The sequence below is a fragment of the Malaclemys terrapin genome, chromosome 8 (assembly GCF_027887155.1).
Source record: "Malaclemys terrapin pileata isolate rMalTer1 chromosome 8, rMalTer1.hap1, whole genome shotgun sequence".
Taxonomy (NCBI): Eukaryota; Metazoa; Chordata; order Testudines; family Emydidae; genus Malaclemys; species Malaclemys terrapin.
The window spans coordinates 20,699,404-20,724,134 of NC_071512.1; the positions used below are offsets into that span (position 1 = coordinate 20,699,404).

At 45.9% G+C, this 24,731-nt stretch overlaps 1 protein-coding gene across 1 annotated transcript in view; it reads left to right on the top strand.

Moving 5' to 3' along the window:
• Window positions 1–11,186, top strand: part of NEURL1B (neuralized E3 ubiquitin protein ligase 1B) — a 50,907-nt gene extending 39,721 nt beyond the window's left edge. The window contains exons 3-5 of the mRNA XM_054037381.1: window positions 1,905–2,609; window positions 4,889–5,014; window positions 6,007–11,186. Coding sequence (XP_053893356.1) covers window positions 1,905–2,609; window positions 4,889–5,014; window positions 6,007–6,251 — 1,076 coding nt within the window. The 3' untranslated portion in view covers window positions 6,252–11,186. The remainder of the gene's footprint in view (window positions 1–1,904; window positions 2,610–4,888; window positions 5,015–6,006) is intronic.
• Window positions 11,187–24,731: the final 13,545 nt, after the last annotated feature.

The window sequence follows — 24,731 nt, forward strand, 5'->3', positions numbered from 1 at the left end:
TGACGGCCTATGCACAGTATTGTGACTTCACTGCCAAGTTGTCTGAATTAGTCTGTCCCTTCTGCTCATTTGTCTCTGCACATTGGGAAATGTCGCAGAGAGGGACTGGACAGAGGGATTTGCTTTGGGTTTAAGCGTTTTTCTCCTCCTCAATTCTTCCCATTATAAAAAACCCCTCTTTAAGGCCTCTCTGAACACGCACAGACAGTAAATGAAGGTTTCAGATGCCAAAGGGACAATTGTGAGAAGTTTCTTTATTCCAGTCTTGTCGGCTTGGTTTACATGCTACGGTGTTTCTTTAAAAAGCAACAGAGTCCTGTGGCACCTTATAGACTAACAAACGTATTGGAGATAAGCTTTCGTGGGTGAATACTCACTTAGTCAGACATTTTTTACAGATCCAGACTAACACGGCTACCCCTCTGGTGTTTCTTTAGTTTGGCTCTTTTGGTCTGTTAATTAGGCATGCCAGTCTGACTGGATTTCCATTCTAAAACTGCAGGAATGGGGAAAGCTGGGAATGTAGCCCAAATATAGCAGCACTGTAGCCCCTACATAGAATGCATCCTTCAGTGTTGGTATCATGAAGCTCTGAAGTGTCCTTCATCCTGTATCTGAGCTCTACTTATCGCCAGATTCCCTGTCCTTTCTGGAAGTAGCTGGTCCAGCCATTAAGATTACGCTTGAGGCTTTGCTGCTTGGCCACTCAAAGAAATCATGCATCTAAGCCGAGGCATCCTGTCCTTTCCAACCACTGAACTGGCTCGTGTGTTTGCCTTCTTTGGTAAAAATCCAATAGATCTTCTCCCATAAGTAGCAGACAGCACGGATGATGCTGATGCTTTTCCATCTTTGAGAATGAATTGAATCATGGTTTGCTCACTCTGTCTTGATGCCTTATGCGTTGGATTTAGTCTGGGTTTTAATATAATTGCCTAAGAAGTAAATACACAGGCAGCAGGGAGTTGCGTATGGCTGAAGTGCACATTTGATTTGTGAGACTTGAGCTTCTGTGATTTCTCCCTGCTTTGTAAGAGGACTTTTTTAAAATCAAAATAATTTCCTCCTGTTTTAAATATATATATATATATATATATTAGATGTAGTTTTCATGACCAGCTCTTGACAGGAATCAACGCACAATATCAACTTTGAACATTATCTCGGTCTTAATGTTTCTGGGTCATAAACATCTGTTATAGTCAGTCTCTTGATGAGACAGTAGCAAATGGGAAGTGGTCTTCTGACTGAGCCTGTGACTTGCTCATGTGTTTCAAAGCACAGTGACCTCTTCCTTAAAGCGAACATGTTTCTTTTTTTAAAAAAATACTTTTTTGTGTGTAATTTGTCTGCGTTCACATGTATCTTTCATAGTTATGAAATGGACTGTAAAATTAATATATTATGCTTGCATTACCTTTCCCATCACCCTTCTGTGAATACAGGGTGGCGGGGGGGAGTTTGGGATGGGGGGGCAGGGTATTGGGACATTTCTCATTAAAGCAGATAGAACTGGAGAATGATATTGTATGGAATGGTTTCAAGCCTTTATACCCCTCCCTGATCGCAACCGCTTGTCTAGTTCACTGTGTTTCACCCTGTTTTTACTGGTATAAGCACTTTTCACTTCAATGAATAAAATTTATAGCACTTGCTACTCTTTAGATACCCAGGGATGCAGCCATGCAGCTGACATCTGATTTCCATCATTGATGGTGGTTGCAGATAAGTTTCTCTAACATACTCCCATCAAAAATCAGTGGCTGAACACCATTCACTTTCTCACTGATGGTCAGTGGGCAGAGGTCTGCAGGAGAGCTAAATATAGCTGACCTGTTGGGGAGGTTGGGGGTGGGGGGAGGTACTTGAATCTAATGCAACTTGTTCTCATAATTGTCTCACAGATAGCATGTTTGCAGAGACCATGACCTCCGCCCACCTCAGTGCACGATTGAGCACTTGCCTTCCTCAGAGCAGTCACGATTCCGCCAACTTCAATAACAATGAACTGGAGAACAACCAAGTGGTGGCCAAAATTGCTAATCTAAATTTGAGTCGGGTGCCGGGGCTTTCGATGGATAACCACACAATCCCCTGTTGCCCAAACAGGCGGCAGCGTGCCCAGGGTGTGCCTGCCTTTCTGGATACGGATCTGCATTTCCACCCCACCCGCGGGCCTGATGTTACCTTTTCTCAGGACCGCATGGTGGCGTGCACCAATTGGCAAGAAAGCAATAGGACTTTGGTGTTTTCTGACCGGCCTTTGCACATTGGTGAAAGCCTCTTTGTGGAAATAGGACTCCTAGGGTTGCCATATCATGGGGCCCTTTCGTTTGGCATCACTTCTTGTGATCCAGGTACTTTACGGACAAATGAGCTCCCAGCGGATCCGGACTTTCTCTTGGACCGCAAGGAGTACTGGGTGGTTTACCGAGCATTCCCAGTCTTCAGCAGTGGCGACATCCTCAGCTTGATGGTCTTGCCAAATGGAGAAGTGCACCATGGGATGAACGGAGTCAGCCGAGGGATGCTTATGTGCGTGGACACCTCACAGTCTCTCTGGGTGTTTTTCACAATTCATGGTGTAATCAACCAGCTCAAAATATTAGGTAAGTGCAGCCTAAAAGTAATGTGAAGGGGCATGTGTCTTGTGAAATTTCACCAGATTGTGAGCCTCTCATTCGCACTGGTGACATTGGCTTCAATAGCAATGCTCCTGTGAGGAGGCGAGCACCACTGTGAATAAGCAGTTCATGATCTGGTCCCTAGTGAGGGTGGTCAGCTCTATCAAGCATGTAATAAAATGGGTGCTTGTATTTATAAATGGAAAGAAATAACATAGGTATATCCTTCACATGTAAGGTCATTGGATGAGACTTATGGTTTTACATGGGCTAATGCTAAGCTGTTTTGTATTTTAATACTTTTCACACGAGAATCCTTATGAACCCACTAGCCCTGCCGAAGGGTATTAAACTCCGAACTCACTAGCACAGATTATTTTTATAAATCAACAGTGGTTTTAATCTATATCACACTGTTAGATGGTATTTCCCCAAACACTGCAGTAACTCATTATCAGATGCCACACTTTAGACCATTGCTGTAGAATACAGCTGTGCTCTTTAGAAAGGAAAGAGTGCTTTGGAGGTCACATCTTTCTGCTCCATCTAGAAGCAATTCGCTCAGTTAAATTGAGGCTCTTTCTAACTGTCAGCACTGCAAACTTACTCTTTCCTCTGCATATCTAGCTCTGCTGTTTCTTCTGTGTGCCCTGGGTCATCAACAGCAACAGTGTTTCTTGAGCTGGAACTTTAAGTGGCAGTTTCAGTTTGGATGCATGGAGCAGAAAAAAATGACTACTGCTGCTTATTCTCCAGCTAGAGCAGGTGTCTAAGGGTACGTCTACACTGTAGTCTTAGCCTGTGCTCCTACATGTGTTTTTGCCCACCCCCACCATCCAGACATAACATCTTGAAGCACATGTTTGTTTATGTTTTGAACCCATGCTTGCTTGCAAGGCTGTGGGGTGGGTTAAAGCCCAAGCTGTATTTTAGTTTGGGCTTGAACCCACCCACTTTGCAGTACAGTTTGAGGCTAGATCACTTGAGTGCTGATAGTCCTCCAAGACCCTTCCCACAGTTCCCTTTGTGAGACAGACAGGTTCTCCTGCAATTGATCCAGTTGACTGGGAAAGAATCCTAGAGCATCTCAGCACAAAGCACCCTGAGATAAGCCCCTAAATACACACGAGCCAGTGAAGAAATAGTTTGGACACAGTAACGGGGTAAGGCTTTGAGTGAGGATGCTCATATTATGGTTAGGCGAATCTGAGTGCGAGTCACACAGAACCAGGTATCAATCACGCAGGCTAAGAGTGCAGTGTAGACATAGCCTAATACGTCACCATGATTTCATTTGTTATTTCTGAGTTATACTAGCTTGTACCTAAAGAGAATCAAGTAAGTAAATATTACCTTGGTAAAAAATGTTTATATGCATTTTTAGTAACCCAAGTGCTCAGTTTCACCCACCCTCAGATATATATGTGCATGCAGCTTCTGGTAGCTTCACTGGGAATGATCTGTGAGCACACAATTTGGCCTGTAAATATTCAGCTTAGAAGCACAGAATAGTCAAAGTTGCACAAGACCTCAAGTGAGTCATTATCAGGACACGGTTAATTCAATTCTCTACAGTATCTGATGGAGAATTCTCAAGCTTTTCTTCCATTGACATGATGCAAAATGTTCCTAGCTGAACAGCAATATCCCTTGTTGCCCTAAGCAGACTAATTATTTTAAACTTAAGTGGAAATAACACATCCCAGTCACTCCATGTATTGGACTGCATTTTGATTATTATCCTAAAGCACCTTCCATTTAAAAATCTCAGAGCTGTAGCTCTTTAAACTGTGTTGGATGTAGCTTTAAAGATTTTCTTCTCAACTCCCCAGTTGATGAGGCTGGCTGCCTTTGCAGACATAGGTTCATGTCAGGCAACCAGCCACTGGCTGCTTAGTTGTCTTTGCTTGAAAAGATGTTCATATTAAAGTAAATAGGGAGATAATCGCAGCCTCCTGTCTCAGACAGGTGTTCCTAGTCAGATCAGGTGGGTAGCAGACAGGCTGAATGAACTGGGAACAAGCACTGTCCTCAGCAGCATGTCCAGCACACTCTGGGCCAAGACAGAGGTTCATCTTTTAAAAAAATAAAGTTAGAATTGCTAAGTAATAACCCTGAACTCAGAAACTGAGTTTATTTCTTTACAAAGCGTGATCTACCGCATAGTACATAGGGAAGCAGAGATGCTGCTGTTCAGGTTATTTAGCACTGATGATGCTTGGGAGGTCCATTCAGTAACTGACTGAACTCTGTTGTACTTGCAGGCACTGTCCAGTCCAGTCCTGGAACTGTCTCTCCCTCAGGATCCCCTGGAGGCTCACAGTATGACAGTGACTCAGATATGGCCTTCAGCGTGAATAGGTCCTCGTCTGCTTCAGAGTCATCACTAGGTAAGGGAGGCCTTTGCGGTGCGCCCCTGCAGCTTGGAAGACGTATGGTCATCGTCCTGGTCAGGAAACAAACAACAAAAACCCAGCAGGTTTTCTTGCCTACCTTAGTTAGAATTGTTGCTATCTGCATGGTGTATGGAAATCTAGCATAGGAGCCTGGATTTCCCAAGGCAGCTCATTGGTGTAATATGCATTAGTGCTAATGTGTGCTAATGTGTGACAGCCTAGAGGGTAATAAAGGGATAAGGGCAAGATTCTGAGACCATGTACAAAATAGCAGGAGCATGTGGAACTGGGAGCCAGGAAGTTCTGATCCGAGATCTCCAGTATGTTCTCTGTGGCCCCATAAACCATTTAAATTCTTCTAGTTTTCTCTACTATGTACAGAAATATAACTTCTTGTCCACCTCCCAGGGTGAGGCTCAGTCACTGTGTAGCTAGCACTTTACACCCTGAAAACACTGCACAAAGTGCTATTGTCTTGAGCTCAGGCAGATTCCCAAGAATTTCTCATCTTGTAATATAACTGGCAAATACTTGTGGCTCCAAGTTGAGTGTTGCATTCCCAGACAGAAATGCCACTATTATAATACATCTCATCGCTGCATGAGAGTTGACTCTTAGCCAGGTTCCATAGGGCCTTCTGAAAGACCAAGGTGCTGTGCACCAACCCAGATGTACAGTCCTGTGAATGTAATGCTTCGCTCTTAAGGGCAAGGGAAACGTGCAGCTGTTTAAAATTCATGCCAGGCTGCGAATGGACACACACGCGGTGCTTGTAACCAGATGTGTAAACCAGAATCTGACTCATTTGAACACGTAATACAGGGCTCATACAATAGGATTTAAGGATGGAGGTTGAGGGAAATACCTAGGAAAAATGATTAAAGTGGATGTGTGGCAAATAATACACTATAACTATCAAACCCTCTTGTTTGATCCATTCTTGCTATTGAGTAACATTTCTTTTTCTCCCGCCCTCTCCTTTGCAGTGACTGCTCCAAGTTCCCCTCTGAGCCCCCCCGTCTCTCCCGTCTTTCCCCCTCCAGAGGCCTCGAGCAGCCAGAATGGGGAGTGCACTGTCTGCTTCGACAGTGAAGTGGACACTGTGATCTACACCTGTGGACACATGTGCCTGTGCAACACCTGTGGTCTTAAGCTGAAGAAGCAACTCAATGCCTGCTGCCCAATCTGCCGACGAGTCATCAAAGATGTTATTAAAATATACCGCCCTTGATCTCGCCCTCCCTCGGCGTGGGAGGAAAGAACTCTGCTAGCCGTAACCATGCCTTTCCGTCCCTGCTTATGGGTTATCATGCTGGTCGGTCGTTACCAAGTGGCTCATTGTCTGTGTTTCCATATTTGACTGCTAGAACAAATCAGGGATATAACTGAGCTGAGGAGCTCTCTGGTCTGACTGGGGCCTGAAGGCTTCCAAGTAGGCAGGGCTTCAAAATGATGCTGCTCTATGAAGCCAGCCAGCAAATCGCTGTTGTGGGCCCATTCCAGCTGCAAAAGAGAAATTTATTGTGCAATGGCTTTTTGGGGGGGCGGGGGGAGGAGGTATGCTGGTGCAGGGAGGGAGTTTATTAATCTTTGAGGTGTCACCTGGGTCAGGAGTTCCCGCTTTCACACCCAGGGAGTGAAAACTTAAACTGCCCTGGGGATAGTGCTTGTCCAGGCAGCACCATGCAATGGAACAGAGTCAGAATCAGCTCTAGGATCGTAGCTAAAGGTGGAACTGAATGCTTTTTATAGCGTAAAAAGAATAAAAATATTAAATTCCAAGTCAGGGACTGAATATAGATGTAGGCTACAAATTACACTTCAGAACAAAGTAGTTTAGAAATCGGATCCTCATTTACTTACCCAAGATCTGAACTCTGTAGTGTCAAGAGCTGTACCAGAACAATGAGTGCCCTAAGCAGTCTGAGATGTCTATTGTCACTGGCTCTTGCAGTGGGAACACAGAGCCCTGAGTTTGTGTATATGGAAAACAGCTTTTGCATTCACCTTCTTAAAGGAATTGGGAGGGGAATGCAGGAAGGAGGACTAAGTGCATATTAGGAGCAAACCATCCAACTTCCTAAGACTCAATATAGCAGTAGATTGGCTGAAGCCAGACCTTGGTACTAGCAAGGGGAGGAACTAATACAATCTATTTTGGATCCTCAAAGCAACGGTAGTAATTTAGTTAATAGGCCTTTTAAGGTATTTACTGGAGTTATTTTCATTGTAGTCTGTTGCCACCTGGCCTTCGATCATGAAAGAGAGACAGACACGCAGCTACATTATCTCAGCCTAGAGCAAAGGAAATGAGCAGGTAGCTACTGCATGCAGCTAACACTGTCTGCACAGGAGGGAGAGAAATCTTTAATATTCTTGTAATTGTAAAATGTTTAATGTAAAATAGATTGCATTGCTCTTCCCCATAAAACAGTATCTTCATGGGTCATCTAACAGCTGCTAAGCACTCAGTCGTTTGTGACTTAAGTCCCTTTTAACCCCTTCTTTGCAGCCTGCACCTGAGCATGGTACCTACATCTTTCCCCACTGGTAGTAAAATGTCTTACAGAAACCTCATGGAGCTGAAGTCACTAAGTGCAGTGGAGGCTGTAAGCTATTGTACTCAGGCATCTGTGAGCAGTGGCAGCAAGGCTGTACTCTCACCAGAGAGGCTGACAGTGGCAACATTCAGTATTTCGAAGTTCCAGAAAGTTTCCTTTTTGTCCTTAAACTGTTGTGTAAAAGTACGATTTAATTTGCATTCTCCTCTGCTCAAGGTTTTATCCACAAAGCATGCAACGGGCTAGGCTGTCTCTGCCCTGGCAGGAAATCCTGTTATTTTAGTGAGCAATTCAGAGCATCTAATTGAAATTAACAAGCATCCCACTTGGAATGCCTCCTGAAAACAGGATTGAAGGCTATTATTAGATGCTGGGATTTGAAAGGTAAATGGATTTTAGTTTTCATTTTAGACCACTATAAACTATGGAATTCTGCCTGGGATGTAAAACCCGCTACTACAATGAAGTGAGGTGAGGTAGGTGTAGCTTTACTTACTTCCTGTTGGCTCTGTCTTTTGTACCTCAGAATGGACACATCTGTACGCCCACCGCCACTTTCCCTCAGTCAGCTCATAGAAAAAGCCTGGAGGTGACTTTTTTACTCAGCCCTGTGCTAGTAGCAGCCAAGCTCATGTACACACGGAAGTGATGAGGATGCGGTCATAATGGCAGAGATGGAAATGAGGCATGTCTGATCCCAGCATAGTGATCATTTACAGCCCTGTGTGAAACAGCTGCTTTCTCAGGAGAGGTGCATTTATCAATCTAGAAATGAAAACAGAACAGTCACATGCACCACAGGGCTAGAGTAGCTGAACCATGAGAAGCTATTTGAGGTCGTTTATTTCTTTGGGTCTCTTCCTCTGGTCCTGGGCCCTCTGGCCTCGTTTCATTCCATCTCCACTTTGTTGCTCTCAGTCTTTGGCTGTTCTTGACTTGGATGCTTTAACTGTAGCACTTCCTAGCTGAGTGGCATCAGCAAATTTGCTTTGATCTGCCCAGCTTGTGCTTTGGAAGCTGGTGGTAGAATAACAGAGCTCAAATGGAGATAGATTATGGTTACCTGTTAGATAATGAGAAATGCTTCAAAAGGATCAAAGTGTCCTCCCTCCCCTTTGGGTTTTTTTCCTGATGCGCAACTGTTGAAGTAGCTAAACGGTGAAGAGGAAAACTCTTTTCTTGACCAATATTAAGAGTAGCTGCTGCAGCCTTAGCTCAGATCTCATGCACTGCATTTATATACTAGCGCCCTGGCTGACCTGATTTGAGATTTCTAAAGAGGATTCATTAGGTGGATGCTGGCTACTTGGGGTCTCACCATGCTGCACAATAAACGTAACAAAACAAATGGCACCCCTTAAACTATCAACCAACTGCAAAACTTCAGGTACAGCTTAAAGACAGGAGGAGCAGGTCTAGACCTTGTGTAAACCATCACAGTTCTGGAGGGACTGAGCTAATGACAACCTACAACAGCTGAAGACCTGCCCCTCCCCTGGGACTTCACATTAAACATTGCAACAGAGGACAGCAATTGCATTGCCTCTTGTAGAGGCTTCCAAGATCTTGTATCAGAAGTTGAGCATGGCTTTTCTGTGTTTTACAGCACAAATGAATCCTTGAACCCCACAGTAGGAAGGAAAAAAAGTAGGTTTGGCTTTGGATTTAGTAGGCCTAAGTAAGTACTCTACTCTCTCAGTATGCTAATGAGCACTAGTTCAGCAGATGTGAGATAGACAGGTTTCTGGCCGAAGATAAGCCAAAGGCATTAGACTCTACCTTAGGAGCTTTGAATTCCATTAGTTGGGGTAGATTCTGAGGTCTCTGGATTCGGAAGATCTCAATGGGAGGTTGCAAGTCACCATTTTGATGCCTTAAGCCCAGTGATAGAATACCCCCTTCACAGTCCAACAGTTAGGGCCAGGACATTGTCCCTGGAAGCTGCTCTCTCTGATTGTGGATTAGTGGTAGGGAAGAAGATACTTACCAGACCTCGCTGTGTCTGGTTCAGCTGGTCTCCAGTTGCAGAATCCCAGATTCCAAGCCCCGTCACTGCTGTTCCTGAGAAAAGAGAGAAACAGCATGCTGCTTATGCTCAAAGAACACGGGATGGCTGCAAATCAAACTTGATGGAATTTCTTGGGAATCTGCCCTTTCAACAACTAGTTTCAGGGAGGGCCTGATCCCTGTTTAAAAACCACAGCCGAGGGAGAGACAGAGACTTGCATAGATTTGGGCCAGATCTTTAAATGGTGTAAACTGTCATCGCTCCATTAAGGCAATGGCGCTATGACAGTTTACACCAGCTGAAGATCTGGCCCCATTGACTTTAAAAACATATTCTGTTTGCCGTAGTGCATTGGCTCAGTATGACAGAACCAAGATGTAGCCTAGGGCCACTAACCCAGCCTCCTCCATTGCGTGTTATAATTTGGCAAAATGGTGCAAAACACAACTGAGCCTTCCCTGCTTAGCTGTTCCCGAGTGGCTCTCCCAAACCTATTCCTTAATTCACTCATCACTGTGGCCAGGGCCGGCTCCAGGCACCAGCTTACCAAGCAGGTGCTTGGGGCGGCCACTTCCGAGAGGGGTGGCACATCCAGCTGTTCGGCGGCAATTCGGCGGACAGTCCCTCACTCCTGCTTGGAGCGAAGGACCTCCCGTCGAATTGCCACCGCAGATCGCGATCACGGCTTGTTTTGTTTTGTTTGTTTGGCTGCTTGGGGCGGCCAAAACCCTGGAGCCGGCCCTGCCAGTGGCCATCCTACTGCCTTGGTATCTGCCACCTACAGTGTTTTTGGCATACATCTTTTTCAGATGATGGGTCAATGCAGGGGACAGAGCTGGGAAGAGAAAATGTTGCACAGGTTTAAATTCCCAGAATAGCAGCTGCAAACCAATTTCCGAAACGGCAGCATCCAGCAGAGACTGCGAGGGCTCGTTCATTCAGGGTAATTAAACTAGTTTAATGTCCACAGTGTGGCTGTGCCGTGGATTGTGAAATGAGCGTTAGTGGACGTGTCTCCCTACCTATTCCAGTTGGTTGAGGATTTTCCAACGGAGATCCAGAGAGGCCTCTAAGATTTCCCAGGAAAAAGGTGTCCTCATAGGAATTTAATTGTTTGTACTTGTATTGCTATATATATTTTTTAGTCTGATATGATTTGTACAGAAGATCTGTTTGTGCCTTATAAGGGTGTCTGTGCACTTTTTATCCTTTTTAAAGCAACTTTAAAAAATCTGAAAAAAATTAACACGAATCAATGGTAATTTTATAGAATTTTGTGTTCACTGAAAATCCTGCTTTTTTGATATTGGAGTGAAAATTGTTTCTATGGATTCCCCCCTTCCACCTCGGTTTAAGAAAAAGCAGTATTTTTATTTTCCCAATTTCTAAGACCGTTAATCTTGTATCGTTACTTTTAAAGCAGATTGTTGGGGGTGGGGGGAAAGGGGCACGGGGGAGGGGTTTGCACTTCTCCATGTCTATATTCTATAGCATAGTGTTCTGTGCTGTGTGTTTTATTTTTGTCTGTTTACCTGTTTTACATTAATATAATTTTACCTGATTATGAAACAAATAAAACACTGTCTTGTACAAGTTCTCCCCGGCTTTTAAGAATGTTTAACTAACTTTTTTTTTTTTAAACTGCTGTTTCGTCAAGGGGCGGGGCCACCTACCTCTCCAGCTTATGTAAAGTGGTGCTGCTCCATTGAAGTAAAAAAAACCCCATACTTATTGACATCAGCTGAGGCTCTTGTCTTCACTATTGTATATACACACACAAGACCATGGTCCCATGTGTCTCCTGTTTCAGCTGCAGCCACATGGTTCCCATTAAGAGTAAGAACCCGACGCATGCATGCAGAGGTATAATTCGGTCATAAGGCTGTGACCCAAGAGTAGGTACAACAACATTTAAAAATGAAAAGCTAATAATGGCAGGAAGATGCTTCAACCGCAGAGTATCTACAGCTAGACAGTGCATACAGCAGAACTTGAATGGGCCAGATGAAATGAGTAAATAGTTTTCACCTCTGACTTCCGTGGAAGGGTGAAGCGGTTCTTGGCACACCACAGTTACTAAGTGTGGTAGTAACAGCCAGCTAAAGCACTACTAAGCCACCTACCTTCAAGGTGTACAGTAGGCTTGGAGGACAGTTCTGTGTTCTAAGGTGGATCCAGCGTACGTCACATAAGGAGAGGCTTCAAGCGTTCACCACGCAGCCCAGCTCAGAAGGGCTGTAGCTCCACTTTTGCTTTCAAGTATATTGGGGAATTCACAGTGCTGGGAAGGAATCTGGCTCTGCTCTGGAACACGGGGAGAGCAGACTGAGTAAAGGAGCTTGTGGTCCATTCCGCCCGCCACCCCCCAGCGAGGGCTGCATTTGAATCTAAGATACACATTTACCTAGGGGTCTCACTGGGTGGGTCTATTCACCCAAAAAAGGACAAAGACCTGAACCTTCACTCATTGAAGTCAATGGGAGTTTTGCCATGGACTTCAATAGGAACAAGGGGATGCAAGGGAACACTCCCAGCACAGGGGCCTTCCCTACCGGGAGCAGAGCTGGTTCTGTGGGCTCTGCTTCTCCTGCAGTTGTCCCCAGCACAAAGGGTGTGTGGAGGCAGGTAGAAGCGTGGCCGGGGTATTTCCGCTGCTCCAGCTGAAATCCCCAGCTGCCACAAGGCTACAGCAAGTCAGTTACCGGAGCCAGGGCAGCTCCCAGATGGGTAGGAACATGACACAATCCTTGGAGGCACAGGCATTAATTTAGAGCAGACAAGCCCCAAAACAGCAAAAATGAGAGCCATAGCACCCCTTCCCCCAGCTTCCTGGTCTACTTTCTGCCTCCTTTGCACCAAACACCTCGCCCTCTCGTGCAGTCGTTGCACCTCACTCTCCTCCAGCATGATTGGAACATGACTATGGCCATACCCAGACCCGCTACTGCCCTTTTATCATCGGTCCTTGGGCATGAGAGAGATGGAGCCTACTGGTCACATCTGCCTCAAGCCATTCTAGATTGGTGTGTGCAACAGAGCCTAGCCAAGCCCCTAGTGCTAGACCCACAATGGTATTTAGGTGTCACTGACAACTTCAAAACCAGGTCTCAACTGCTGCCTAGCCCTATAGGTGCCTGTTTCCACCAGTAGGCGGGGCAAAGCCACCTAAGTGCTGACACCCCCTCAGCTCAGCGCCATCATTAAAGCCAAAACCTCAGAGGCTAACCCCCCTCCCCCTCCCCAAGCAAGTGTCTCAAACTAGGCAGTCCCTGCCTATCTCATAGGCAAGCATGTCTACAGGAGTGGCCCTTGCACAAAAGAGTGGGGGCCCAGCAGGTTGCCAAGTGAGAGGCTTGTGGTTAGGCATCTCACCTGTGATAGGGGAGACCCAAGTTCAAATCCCTGCTCCAATGAATAGCTAATTAATTAAACAAAGGGGAACAGGAAAGCCAGACCCATTCCCAGAGTGCCCAACAGCCTTCACTGCACAGTGCACTCTCCTGGTAGGTGGAGACCTAGGGTCAAGAGTTTGCTCCAAATCAGGCAGAGCAGGGATTCAAACCTAGGGCTCTCCCATATCCCAGCAGAGGGTTTGACCCTAAGGCTATTACGTAAACTGGGACAGGTGCACGCACACCACCCAGCCTGACCCAACCATTCCTGACCTGCTCACCCCAGCTGTCTTTTAGGCCTCCTCAGCGCATGCCTCCTGCATCAAGCACTGCTGGCGAGATAGCGGGGGGACCGGGGGCATCCTGTTTGAGAAGTATGCTGAGGCTTAGGCAGAAGTTAGGGCACTGAGGAACTTGGCGGCCTTGCACATGTGCCCTGGCAGAAAGGTAGGCATTGAAGAGACTTGACCAGCAGAAACTTGATACTTTTGGAGCCTCCAGGGTTAGGGCACCTAAAGCCCTTATAAGCTAGCACTTTGCGCTTGTATTACTTGCTAGGTCACACATAAAATGTGCATAGGATTTTCATGGACCAAAACAGCTTCTTCCTAGGCAGTACTGAACTTTGCCCCTAGGTGCTGAGCGCCTGTGGTTAGAGCAGGTGGGGCATTCAAATGGCTGTCTGTTACCAGAAAATTGGCCAATCCCCAGTAGGTGGGAGGTGAGGGATGGGTCACCTAAGTCACAGAAAGACCAAAACCCCTGTGCTCCAATTGTCTCAGCTAGACTCCACTGTATGTTGCCAGGCCCCATCTAACACCGTTGCTCAGCCCCTTTCATCTATAGCATTGCAAGGCTCCTGCTTGCTCATAATCACATGAAAATTTGGCTGCTGAAGACCAGTCTGGTGGAAGGTGGGGTAGGAGCAACAGCCACCTTCACTGGGCCTGATGCCTCATCACCCAGCAGCTATGAGCCTCCTTGTGCACGTTCACCAAGTGTTGCCTTCAGTCCCATGGGGCAGCTCCTTCAGCAATCCTGAATCACACCTGGCTTCATTCCAACACTGTCTCCTAGCAGCCTCCACTGCATCCCATACGGAGTGCTCTGGTGTCATGCCCCTCCCCGGAGTGCTGAGGCTATGCAGACAGCCTGCTTATTGCAAATTTCCCTGCTCTTTATTTAACAAGCCAGGCCCAGCAGCAGGCTGATTTGTAAACTGTTTATATGCTAAGCTGTGGCCTGTTGGATCCCACGAGCAGTCGAGTAGCCTTGGAGGTGGCTAAGCCAAGTGCAGAGGAATTCATTCATAACTCCGGCGAGACATACAGCTTGGGTGTCCTGTTCTACGCCCAGCCTGAGGTTGAGGTAGCAGAGGAGTTGAGCTAAAGCTACTCATGCCAAAGCAGGGCCACGCTCTGAGCTGTCTAGCTTCTTCCAACGCGTGCTCTTATGGTCTAGCGCTGGGGCCAACACATCTGAGTGAGATGGTCTGGGCCCTTTCTAGAATGACTCTAAAAGCGGCTAGCATTGCATTTTCTCTCCCCCCCTTTCTGGGTTGGACTGCAAGCTGATATGCAAAGGCAATTGTGTCCTGGACACCAATTCATAGGCTATTGGGTTTGTGGTGTCAGCCCCCTTGCCTGTGCCCTTCCATACATGTGGTCATAGGTCCCCTCCAGCCACATCTCTGAAACACTGTGCACAGCAAGCACTGCTCCCCGCACCCTATGTGAGTTTAGAAGGAAGGCGGTAAAGGAAAAATTGTTAAAAACCTCAGGGGAAGGATAGCTAGACCCAAAATGCGGGGGCTAGTGGGGGCATAGCGCAATATTAAATGAAATTAGAGGCAAGGCAGACACTTTTAATGGTGAGCACTTGAACAGTTTACCAAAGATTGTGATGAAGTCTCCACCACTGGCCATTTTTAACTCAAGATTGGACGCTTTGCTAAAAGATCAGTTCCAGGCATTGTTCTGATAACATTCTCTGACCTGTGTTACACTCAAGGCCAGACTAGAGATCACAATTGGCCCTTCTGGCCTGGAATCTATTAACTTTATCTCCGGGAACGTGTTTTCTTTTCTTTAAATTTAATCTAAAGTCCCTCACTGAACCATCCCCGAGTCATTTGACAGCAAAGAGACAGCCATGCTGAGTTCATCCTTTGCAGACACTACAGGCACACGAAGGGAAGTTCTTTCCCCTCAGCCCTTTCCTGATTTTTTGTTTTTAAATCCAACATACAAGTTCAGAGTGCTGTGAGCCTCCTGGCCTTTTCCCTGAGGAACGCGGGGTGGGCAGTGCGCTGGTCCACGTGGCTTGCCATTGGTCAGGGAGCCAAAGAATTGCTTGGCCGGGATTGTTACCAACAGCAGCTTGGTCCTGAGGGACTGACAAAGCAGCAGAAGCCAGTGGAACATGGCGACCCCATCTGCTATTTATGCCAGAGGGCTCCTGCTGGAAACTGAGCGGGGCTGCTGCTTCCTTGGCATGTGCTGGGATCTCTGCCAAACACCAGCATTGATTAAGATCAACAATAGGCACCGTGCAACAAACGGACTGGAGCGAGCCAGCCCTGTGACACTCCACCCAGCCCCGTTTGGCTGGGGAGAGAGCAGTGTTGTTTTGACAGTCACCTCAGCAAGCAATAGCATTTTTCCCCAGGTTTCTCTCAGTCTACAAGTACAAAGCAGGCAAGGAGAATGCTGTGCCTGGGCTAGTAAACGTTCTAATTATGACGACTGAGGAACCCCAGTCGTGCATCAGGACCCCATTGTGCTAAGCCCTGTACAAATGCAGAACACAAGGATGGGCCCTACCCCAAAGAGCTGAATCACACCTCCCAAGAACATAGGCCAAGCAGCAGGGTCTGTAAGAGAGGGAAGTTAAGGTGTAGCAATGACACAATAGCCCAGGGATCCTGGGGACTGGCCAAAGGACTGCAAAACCAAATCCCGGCCTCACTGACCTGCCCCCTGAGGCCTCGGCCTTGAAGGTAGAAGCCTGTCGTCTAACCTCTTGGTCACATGGGGTGATGGAGTTTAGCAGCGACAGTTCCCTGCCACGATCCTTACAAAGCACATGGACATTTCCCTCCCAGCCCCACAGCTCTCTCCGATCTGCTGCTATCCTCCCAGACAGGGCTTTGTCTCATTTTCCTGTTACCCTGGCTACCGAATGCTCAGACCCCAGCCATGGCCCACAGGCCAAAGACAGTTGCCAAGGCTCCATCCCAGTGAAACTCTGTTGTGCATCCTCCTCCAGCTGGTCCAAGAAAGGAAAAGGCTGATGCATTTTCCGCCCATGCCAACATGATGTGGTAACAGCACCACACAGTGGCCACTTGAAATATAGAACAGGGAAAGGACAGCCAACGCTCAGACCATGGCCTTACTGTTTCACTAAAACCTTATAAAAAGAAAATGATTTACACTGATGATCTATCCTCTCACCTCCTACTTATCTCATCTGTCACTATGCAGGGCTCCTGCTATGGATGGTCACTCATGCCTTGCCATTATATCTCAGTTTAGTCCTAAATTCACCTCTGCTCCTTACGGAAAATAACCTCACTTATTCACTTTAAAAACAGTGGAGATGGGCCAAAACTTGTGGTTTTGCAAGCCCATCAAGTTCTGGTTCTGGAAAGTTGACACAAGGGCTGGGTGAAGAGCCAGGCCTCATTTTCTCAATATCCCCTTTCTCCAAACCCTAGAACGGGGCCAGGTTTGGAGAAATGGTCCTGGCTATAGCCTCTAATGTACATGTAGATCACAAGTACAAAATCCTGAATCGGAGGTTATAGACAGTGGGGTTTCTGTTATAAAAATGGATTGCGGCTCTACAGTGCCAGGTGTGCCCTGCTTTTGCCAACAGGAACAAAATGCCAAGATATGGGTTGGGGAAATTATCCTTGGTAATTATATACACCAGACTCTACCCTGCCCTTTTTGATAAAAATAAACTGGGAGAAGAGGCCAGTAATAAAGCTGTAGGAACATCGCCACGGTGACAGGCTGCAAGATAAGGGTCCAGACTGAATCCTTATCAGTCTCCAGTGCCTTGCTCAGTTGGATGTAGTGAGAAAGAGGCCTGACCTCAATGCTCTGAAGCCATCTGTTCTTGCATCTGTGGATCCTTATCTCTTGCTGAAGCACCTAGAGAACTCCTGATATCGCTGAGAACATACCCAGGTGGTTCCTATCTGACCTGGAGAGTGTAAGGGAAAGAACTTATATTCACTCAAATAAGATTCGCATGATGAGATGAGAACCTGATTGAGATCAAAACAAAAATGGCAAATGGATTTAGCTGAACAGCCCTTGAGCTGGAAGGTGCCTGGTTACCCACAGAACAGCTGTGCTCCAGTATAACTCTGGTGGAAATCTTGTGCCCAGGCTGTCTTCCTCCACTGCAAATCTGTTCCCTCCTCTTTCAGTTCCACCGTCTTCCTTGCTAAACAACTCCACTTCTCCAACTTATCTGAATCCACCCCCGCAATCTCAGCTGCCTTTTCACCACCTCTCCCTCCCCCCCCACTCTGCACACAGGATTTCACCAATTTCTTCCAAGCGAAAACTGACAAAATACAAAGTGATCTTCTACCTCCCCTTGGTTGGCATTCCCTTCTTCCTACAACTCTCACCTCCTTCTCGTGTCACAGATGCAGAAGTTTCTCATCTGCTCTCCTTCTCTATTCCCTCTCCTTGTCCAAGTGACCCCCACCTCATCTCCTGATCTCCCTTGCACCCAATCGCATTCTCTCTACTACTCTTCTCCTTAACCTCATTCTCCTCTGGCTCTCTTCCCCTCACAATATGAGCATGCTCTAGTCTCTGCCATCTAAAAATCCCACCCTTGACCCCATCTGCCTCACTAACTACCATCCCATTTCATCTCAAAGCTCATTGATTGCGCCGTCTAAAACCATGGTCTGGAATTCCATTCCTCCAATTCCATCCTAGACACTCTCCAATCAGGTTTCCGCCCCTCACCCTCCACTGAAACTGCTCTTGTCAAAGTCCCTAATGACCTCTTCCTATGCAAAGCTCAGAACCAGTACTCCATCCACATTCTCCTTGACTTGTCAACCCTTTCTACACCAGTAACCAACCACGTCTTGAAATCATGTCCTTCTGTGGTTTCCATAACTCTGTCCTCTCCTGGCTCTCCTCCTACCTCTCTAATCGCTCCTTCAGAGGATCCTCCTCATGACAGGTCATGATAATCAGCTGAACATGAGATCCCAATGAAACGTTATGGCCAAAGGAGTTAATGTGATCCTGGGATGCATAAACAGTACTCCAGTATGAGCAGAGAGGTATTTTACCTTTGTATATGACACTGGTATGACAGCTTCTGTAATACTGTGCCCAGTTCTGGTGCCCACAATTCAAGCAGGATGTTGAAAATTTGCAGAATATTCAGAGAAGAGCCACAAGAATGATTAAAGGATGAGAAAACTTGCCTTATAGTGACAGACCCAAGGAGCTCAATCTATTTAGATTAACAAAGAGAAGGTTTTGGGGTGACTTGAATACAGTCTATAGGTATCAACATGGTGAACAAATATTTAAAAGTGTGCTCTTCAGTCTAGCGGAGAAAGGTATAACATGATCCAGTAGCTGGATATTGAAGCTAGACCAATTAGACTGGAAAGAAGGCATACATTTTAACTAATTAACCATTGGTACAATTTATGAAGGATTCTCTGTTATTTGCACATTTTAAATCAAAATTGGATGTTTTTCTAAAAGATCTGTTCTAGGAATTACTTTGGGGGAAGTTCTATAGCCTGTGTTATACAGAAGGTCAGACTAGATCAGGGGTAGGCAACCTATGGCACGTGTGCCGAAGGCGGCACGCAAGCGGATTTTCAGTGGCACTCACACAGACCGGGTCCTGGCCACTGGTCCGGGGGGCTCTGCATTTCAATTTAATTTTAAATGAAGCTTCTTAAATATTTTAAAAACCTTGTTTACTTTACATACAACAAAGTTCAGTTATATATTATAGACTTATAGAAAGAGACCTGCTAAAAACGTTAAAATGTACGACTGGCACGCGAAACCTTAAATTAGAGTGAATAAATGAAGACTCAGCACACCACTTTGAAAGGTTGCCGACCCCTGGACTAGATGATCACAATGGTCCCTTGTGGCCTTGGAATCTAAGTCCCCCCCCCCTCCAGCTTTCTGTGGTGGCTTCCAGAGGCAGGGCCGGCTCCAGGCACCAGCCCACCAAGCTTGTGCTTGGGGCGGCACCTGGACGGGGGCGGCGTGGTGCTCCGGCTGCCGGGGAGAGCTGGGCCACGGCCGGGCTCGCCGCCCTCCCCCCGGCGCTCTGGCCACCGGGGAGAGCGGAGCCCCGGCTGGGCACTCCGCCCTCCTCCCAGGGCTGTGGCTGCCCTCCCCCCGGCGCCCTCCCCCGGCCGCTGGGGAGAGCGGAGCCCTGGCCAGGGCTCGCCGCCCTCCCCCCCCGCGCGCCCTCCCCTTGCCGCGCTTGGGGGTGGGGCTTTTTTGCCCGGGGCAGCAAAAAAGCCAGAGCCGGCCATGTCCAGAGGGCTCTGACCTTGGTCCCCAGCTCTTCTCTTTCTACAGCTTATCTCTGGGGAATCTCATCCACAAACACAAATTGAGCTATAATCTCTATGCTGACATCTCGCAGATCTACTGTATTTCAGACCTGTCTCCTTCTGTCCGGACTAAAATCTCTGGCTGTCTCGCTGACATTCCGCATGGCTGTCAAGCTGTCACCTCAAGCTCAACATGGCTAACACAGAGCTCTTAATTACCTCCCTCTGTCCCCCGCGCGAAAGCCCTGCCTGCTGCCTCCTTTCTCAATCTCTGGAGACACCACCACCATCCTACCCATCACTCAGGCTCGTAACCTGGGTGTCATCTTTGACTTGGATGTGTCTCTAAGGTCATGACATCCAGATTATGTCTAAATCTTGGTGATTCTGTTAGAATCATAGAAATGTAGGGCTGGTAGGGATCTTGAGAAGTCACCAAGGCCACCCACCTGTGCTGAGGCAGGACCAAGAAAACCTAGACCATCCCTGACAGGTATCTGTCTAACTTGATTTTAAAAACCTCCAATGATGGAGATTCCACAACCTCCCTTAATTCCCTACTCCAGTGCTTAACAATCCTTATGGTTTGAAAGTTTTTCCTAACATCTAATCTGTCTCCCTTGCTGCAGACAAAGCAGATTACTTCTTGTCCTACCTTCAGTGGACATGGAGAATCCTTAAACACTGTTCTCTTTATAACAATTCTTAACATATCTGAAGATTTATCAGGTCTCCCCTCAGTTTTCTTTTCTCAAGACTAAACAAACCCAGTTTTTTTAAACCTTTTGTCATAGGTCAAGCTATCAAGGCTTTTTTCATCATTTTTGCTGCTCTCTTCTGGATTCTTTCCAATTTATCCACATCTTTCTTAAAGTATGGCACCCAGAACAGTACCCAGTATTACAGCTGAGACCTCGCCAGTGTCAAGCAGAACAATTATCTTGCACATCTTACGTATGACACTCCTGTTAATGCACCCCGGAATGACATTAGCCTTTTTTGCAACTGCATCATATTGTTGCTTCGTATTCAATTTGTGATCCATTATAACCCCCAGATCCCTTTTTGCAGTACTACTGCCTTGCCAATTGCTCCCCATGTTGTAGTTGTGCATTTTATTTTTCATTTCTAAATGTAGCAATTTTAGTGGGACCAGTCAGCAAATGTGAAAAATCGGGAGGGGCGTGGCGGGTAATAGGAATCTATATAAGAAAAAGACCCAAAAGTCGGGACTGTCCCTATAAAATCGGGACATCTGGTCACCTTAAGCAATTTGAATTTGTTTTTCTTTAATGTACTTGTTGAATTCACACGAATTCTCCAATTTATCAAGGTCATTTTGAATTCTAATCCTGCCCTCCAAAGTGCTTGTGAACCCCCCTGACTTGGTGTCATTCACAAATTTTATAAGCCCACTTTCCACTCCATTATCCAAGTCACTAATGAAAATATTGAACAGTACCAGACCCAGGACAGCCTCCCATGGAACCCCACTAGATACATCCTCCCAGTTTGACAGTGAACTATTGATAACTACTCTTGTCAAGGCTGAATCCCAACTCTGTCACTCCGAGTGCAGAAGTGGGGCCCGCAAGGATTTTAAAAATTAATACTGGCCACTCCAGGCTTGTATTAAACTCCCAAGGTTGCAGCTTTTCTCTGACCTTGGCTTGGTAAACGCTGCCACCACCCAAATGCAAAAAACCCTCTTGGACCCAGGAAGGAGCACTTGGGAATTCCTCCCTGTGGAGTACCCTCAAGCCCTTTCACCCCCCCCCACCTCCTGGGGAAGAGCTGAAAAAGAAAACAAAGGAAAATTAGCTGTGGCTACCAACTAATCAAACTACATGCACAAACCTCTTAGGGCACCAAAAATCCAATCCCATTCTTAAAAAAAGTAAAATTGTATTAAAAACAAAACAAACAAAAAAAGAAAATTCATCTGGAACTTAGACTTTTGCTACATTTTAAAGAGCAATTCCAAAAATCAAGCACCCAAAGTAGCTTGCTTGGGGGTTCAGCTTAAAGGTTACAAGCAAACAAACGCATCTGGGGTTAACACAGAGGAGTCCACAAGCCAATAGGAAATAAAAGAAATAACCCTAATTACATCTAGCTAAACATTCTGATCTACTTACACATTTGGAGTTCAGATAAGTAGTTCTAGGCATGATCTGATGATTTATGGCTTAAGCTGCTTATAGCATGACTGCTCTGTCCCTCCAGCCCAGAGAGAACAGACAAAGGCAAAATTTATTTCCCAATTTTAAAAAGTTCTAGCCTTCCCATTGGCTCTTTTGGTCAGGTGCCCACTTTTTTTTTTCTTTACCCGGGGACTTTGTAACCCTTTACAGGTAAAGCAAGTAAAGAACAGCTACCAAGAGGGATTTTACAGCTAACGGGCTGGCTGGGTGTCCATCAAAGGGAGCTATCCCCCGCTTTATTTATCACAACTCTTTGAGTTAGTTTCTTCAATGAGTTGTGCAATGAGTGATAGTAGTTTAATCTAGAACACATTTCTCTAGTTTGCTTATGAGAATGTTACGTAGGACTATGTAAAAAACTTTACTAAAATCAAGATATATCATGTCTATTGCTTCCCCCTATAGCTTTGACCTTGTCAAAGAAAGAAATTAAATTTGTTTGGCATTATTTATTCTTGACAAATCCATGTTGGCATTAATTTATAACCCTATTATTCTCTGGGTGCTTACAAACTGATTGTTTAATGATTTGTGTCAGTATCTTTACAGGTATCAAAGTTAGCTGATTGGTTTATAACTCCCTGGGTCCGCTTTGTTCCCCCTTTTAAATAGAAGTACTACATTTGCCCTTCGCCAGTCTTCTGGGACTTCACCCATCCACCATGAGTTCTTGAAGATGATTGCTAATGGTTCCAAAACTGCTTCAGCTAGTTCACCCTTGGGTGAATTTTGTCAGGCAATACTGACTTGAGTATATCTCACATCTAACTATTTAACCAGTTCTTTCCTCCTTGCGGTTAATACTGTGTTAAGCATCTGGTCATAATTAACTTTCTTAGTGAAGACTGAAGCAAAATAGGCATTAAGCACCTCAGTCTTCCAGGAGTCATGTGTTATTAGCTCTCCTTCCCGCTCAGGACCTACACTTTCCTTCATCTTTCTCTTGCTCCTAATGTATTTATAGAACCTCTTCTTATTGCCTTTTATGTCCCTTGCAAGGTATAACTCATCTTGTGACTTAGCCTTTTTGATTTTGTCCCTACATGCTTGTGCTATTCTTTTGTACTCTGTAACAATTTGTTCATGTTTCCACTTTATGTAGGATTCCCTTTTGACTTTTCAGGTCATTAAAGAGCTCCTGATGCAGCCATCTTGACCTCTTAATAGTCTTCCTATCTTTTCTTTGCATCTGGAGAGTTTGCTGTTGTGCCTTTAGCATTGTCTCTTTGAGAAACTGCCAGCTCTCCTGAACATCTTTTCCCCTTAGATTTTCTTTCCATGGCACCTTACCTACCAGTTCTCTGAGTTTGTGAAAGTCTCTTTTTAAAGTATATTGTCCTTGTTCTGCTGTTCTCATTCCTTCCTTTCCTTAAAACCATGAATCAGTTCATGATAGCTTTCACCCAAGTTGCCTTCCCCCCTCAGATCTGCAACCAATTCTTCCTTGCTGGTCATAATCAAGATTAACATCTCCATTACTGCAGCACACTTTTCTCTGGCCTTGACAAATGCAGTCTTGCCCTCCCCACATCCATTCAGAATGCTGCTGCTGAGATCAATCTCCTATCCGATCCCAATGCTTCACATCCCTCCCCACTGGCTTGTCTATTGCATCAAACATAAGCTGTTTCTCTTCACTTTCAAGGCCCTTCACAGTCAACCCGCACCCTACCCATCATTCACTATGGCACATACTCACTTCCAATCAGCCCACGATGCCAGCCTCCATCACCCACTTGTTACATTTTCAAATATCTTTGTGCTTTCTCCCAGGCTGCCCCATTTGCTTTGGAAGAGCTCCCCACAAACATATGTAAAGCGACATCATTATCCACCTTCAAATACCTTTTCCAAACTCTCCTTTGCCATGATGCGTATACAAAAATTTACAGCGGCTAGGTTGCTGCTGCACTGAGACCACTGCCTATTGTGCTAACCAATACTGTCTCATTGTTTCCTTGTATTCTTCTATCTGTCTGTACCAACCTGTTCTCTCTTATCTACTTCGACTGTAAGCTCCCTGGAGTAGGCACCATCTTCTTGTTCTTGTTTGTACAGGGCCTAGCACAATGGGGGCCTGGTCCATGACTGATGCTACAGTAATGCAAACAATAAATAACAAAACAGTGCAAGCTTCCCCTGAGTAGGAGTGTCTGCCTGGTGAGTCTTCGACCTCCCTCTGGAGACAGCTGATAAAGCAGAAATTTTGTGCCATTGGCAGTGGTGGTTTTTGTGATGTGGACACCTGTTCACACCCAAGCTGTGTTGCCAGATTCCCAAGCCCAGCAAGATGAGTGGAGCTTTCCTTTAAATGCAGCTGCAAGGCAGCCTTTTATTTTTGCTTATCTGGCTAAGACACTGTTCTGTGCTCCTCACACTGCACTCAGAAGAGGGATAGACGTTAAAGCAGGTCATTATGACCTCTCTCTTGCAATTGCTTCAGGCACTGAGCATGGCACAGCAGTTGTCGTTTTAAGCACAGCAGCCTGGCCTAAAGAGTTTACAGTACAAACATACAGACCCAAGCATGAGAGGGGAAGCAGAGGCCCCTAGAGCTGACCCAGCAGAAATAGACCTCTATTCTCCTGATTCTCAATCCAGAGTTGTATCTACTAGACTGCTTCCCCAGAGATGGTTGGAAGCACATGGGGGAAGCTCATGGTGTGTATGCCCTGAAGATAAAGAAGGATGTTTTCCAGAACTAAAACTTCCCAGCAATACTTCCAAGCGAACTTTTCCCAATGCACCGTTAGAAGCAGTCTTGGTCCAAAACACACCAACATTCCAACAACAGATGTTGTGGGGACTTTTTGGCCCCAGATCCAAATGTTGCAGCTTTAAAACAATGCAATTCATGGGTCAGTGTAACAAAACACAGCTGAATACAAAGAGGGACTGGTGCTCCTGTTCATCTTCCACAGTGCATGGAGCTTTGTATAAACGCTTGATAGATAAATTAGAACGATAAC